We start from the raw sequence: 3,217 nt of genomic DNA, 5'->3' as shown, positions 1-3,217 counted from the left end.
GGCGAGGAGCGGCGGCGGAGGAGAGAGGACGGGGGGAGGGGTCGAGAAGCTGTGGGGACCGCCATTGCGTCCGATTTCAGAGGGGTTGAGGGATCGAGAGGGGGTTCTTTCTCTAGGGTTTTGTCGATCGAGGTCTTGAACGCTATCTCGCGAGATCTTAAGACTGGCATTTTTTTAGAGAGAGAAAGAGGGCGGAGATGAATAAAAGACGAAGGGTTTTGAGAGAGAGAGAGGGGGCGGCTATTAACCCTCGTTTCCCGCGCAAAGTTGGAGAGGGGTTGGGGTGCTATGCTCGGCTGACTCGCGGAACAATTTCAATAAGAGCCGCTACGCCAGCATCTGCGTCACGCGTGGCAAAATTCTATTGGGACGCGTTGCTTGACAGGGTAAGGAAAACTGTTTCGCGGATATATGGAAGCGTGAGGATGTCGTGGCCAATGGCCGAGGAGATATCTGCCGTTGACGGAGCGTTGGAACTCGGAAGGTTGGTGGGGTCGGGAGAGACATCAGCCGTGTAGGTCAAACGGGCGACAGCATTGTGGCCGCCAGTGATTTTCCGAAACGTGCTCTTGAACGGTTGGCTTCTCAAATAGGATTTATGCGTTGCTTGTAAAAATATAATATGATTATAAAAAAATATATAGCCGATAAAATATGATTACATATATAAGTATGTAGTAAAATATTCATATTCATGCTCAAAATATTCTAATATATATACATTAGTTATATTATTGTAATAGATTTAATTATTAAATTAACGCATTTGAAAGTTAATTTTGATGATCAATACATTTGATTTTAGCGTTTTGAATATAACAGAATATATTAATAAACTCTCTTGTATCATATAAATTATATTTTTTAAATATAATTGCTGCCAAGCAAGTGAAGGTTCATAAATACAAGGTAGGGGAAGGTATAGGGTATTTGAGTGCTAATTAGCCGTTAAAAGTTTTGACTTTTGGGGTGTTATTTGAGATGTTACATGAGAAATTAAAGTTTTGAGGTTTTAGTGGGATAACAGTTGAGGAGGGCTTAGTGGAAATGTCCCAACGTTTTCGGGGTTTTGTGAAATTTACACTAAGTATAACTTTATTACATATCTCATCTTTCTGCCTATAGAAACTGCTTTCGGAAGTTTTCTCAAATGCTGAATACAAAAGCTAGCTCGTATCATCACAGTGTAGACTTTGGATAAATTCACAACAAAACGAATTGAATTGCTCAGGTAGGCTTTTCTGAAGAGCTGAAACCAGAAGAACTAAAACCATTCAAGAAGTTACACTGACAAATGTGTCGTGTCCTGTACTCTTTGAACCACATGCCAAGAGTTTGAAAATATTCCAACATGAAGAATGAAATTATATGATGTTTCCAACTTTTAAATGCATTTGCAATTCCAGATAATGCTAATCAAACACAAGAAATTGATTGAAGAAGGGCATCAAATGCTGCCAAATTTTAATTCCTGAACAACGAAAAAGCAACATTTGATGCAGTTACACAAAGATAGCATCACAATATAGAATCTTAAAAAACCAACAATCAAAACGAATTGAATTGCGAAGTCAACACTTCCATTGAATAACTCACACAACCAAATACTTGGTGTTTTTTCCTACACCCTTTGCACCAAATCCCTCAGAGTCCAAAAACAACACAAACCACCACACTCAAAACTCCGGCCACAACCGAAACCCACACTCCTCCCTGCATCTGACCACCACTTGCACCGCTACACTCGTCGTTCGCACCACTGTAACACCCAGGCCTAACCACCTTCGGCGTCCCATCTGCAAACACAAAACTCGCATTCTTCTTCCCACCACTAAACAACACCGACCAAAAGTACGGCGCTCCTCCATCCGTTCCCCTGACTGCCGCCCCTACCTCAGTGTGGTTCTTATCATAGAGTATTTGCAAGCTTCGATCATTTCTGATTAGTAAATCGAAGGCCTCATTAGGTTGAACGTACTTAGACTGGCAGACAAGGAGGCGGCCAGTGATAGGGGAGAGGGACTTGGCATCAACGCCGCAGTTGGGGGCGAAGGTGTTGGTAAAATCAGAGTCAGGAGGTTTCATGTTGTCACCGACTTTGTCACATTGGCCGCTATAGGCTTTGATGTACTCGAGGGCAAGGCAGCCAAGGCCGGGGTTGGCGTAGAGGGAGGTGGATTTGTGGGCGGTTCGATTGGAGTTGAGGGCAGCTACTAGCTGATCCGCGGGATTGTCTTTTGAAAATTTTGAAAGATCAAAGATACAAAGTTAATCTCTCTTTATGGGCAAAGATAAAGTTCAAACAAGAGTATGCAAGTGCAATGCAATACTAGCGTGAGAAATTTATTAAAACAGAGTGCCATGTTCAGGTTTAAATCATTTCACAATATTGTCTAGTTTCCTTTACTTTTTTTTGTGTGGAATCAAAAGACAACATAAGCAATCACAATTGGTATTACATGAACAAGAAAGTATTTAGTAGACGTATTACCGTTGTCATCCTCTAATGCACTGTCAATGCAATGACCAAGTCTATTGGATACTTTCTCACCCGACACACATAGTACACAGATATCAAGCATCCATGGATGTGTGCATGCATGTTACATATAGGCAGAAAGTATCTAGTGGAACCGATCCAGAGTATTAAATCTGCACCAAATGGATATCAACCCTTAGATTGTTTGACTTCAAGATTTGTGCAAGGATCTAAGTGTTGATATCCATTTGCTGTACATTTAATGTTATGGATTGGGGTCCATGTGACACTTTCTCACGTGAAGGAGCTGTTTGAGCACATGAGCTCATATTTTAATATTTACCATCCAAATCTTCATATTTATCAACTTACTATCAAATTAATCCCAAATCTATTAGTTTACCCCTTGAATTTTGTTAAATTCCTAGCATAATTAGTGTAAAATTCCTATTCTACCCTCATTTTTACCTCATATTTGAATGGATCTGAAGCACACCTAACAATCTCCAGCTCAACTCAGATCTGGTTGATCTAATTCGACGTACTCGACTTAATGACTAATGGGGATAACATCTCAATTAGTACATTCTAAAGCGCATAGAATGAATGAATGTGATAATGTACATCCAGTGGAACTCCAACCTGTAGATGAACGAACAAGACTACATTTTCCTACATAATTTTCCTTCTTCCTGTATTATTTACTCATAGAGGGCTTATATATGCCCCTCTATACGA

The 3,217-nt window shown here is 40.5% G+C and overlaps 1 protein-coding gene across 1 annotated transcript in view; it reads right to left on the bottom strand.

Moving 5' to 3' along the window:
- Positions 1,411-3,217, bottom strand: part of LOC109844848 — a 5,811-nt gene continuing 4,004 nt past the window's right edge. Inside the window, exon 2 of the mRNA XM_020414005.1 lies at positions 1,411-2,234. Within this exon, the coding sequence (XP_020269594.1) occupies positions 1,645-2,234 (590 nt within the window). The 3' untranslated portion in view covers positions 1,411-1,644. The remainder of the gene's footprint in view (positions 2,235-3,217) is intronic.

The sequence above is a fragment of the Asparagus officinalis genome, chromosome 6, assembly GCF_001876935.1.
Source record: "Asparagus officinalis chromosome 6, Aspof.V1, whole genome shotgun sequence".
NCBI lineage: Eukaryota > Viridiplantae > Streptophyta > Magnoliopsida > Asparagales > Asparagaceae > Asparagus > Asparagus officinalis.
This window is presented reverse-complemented; position numbering and strand designations above follow the sequence as displayed.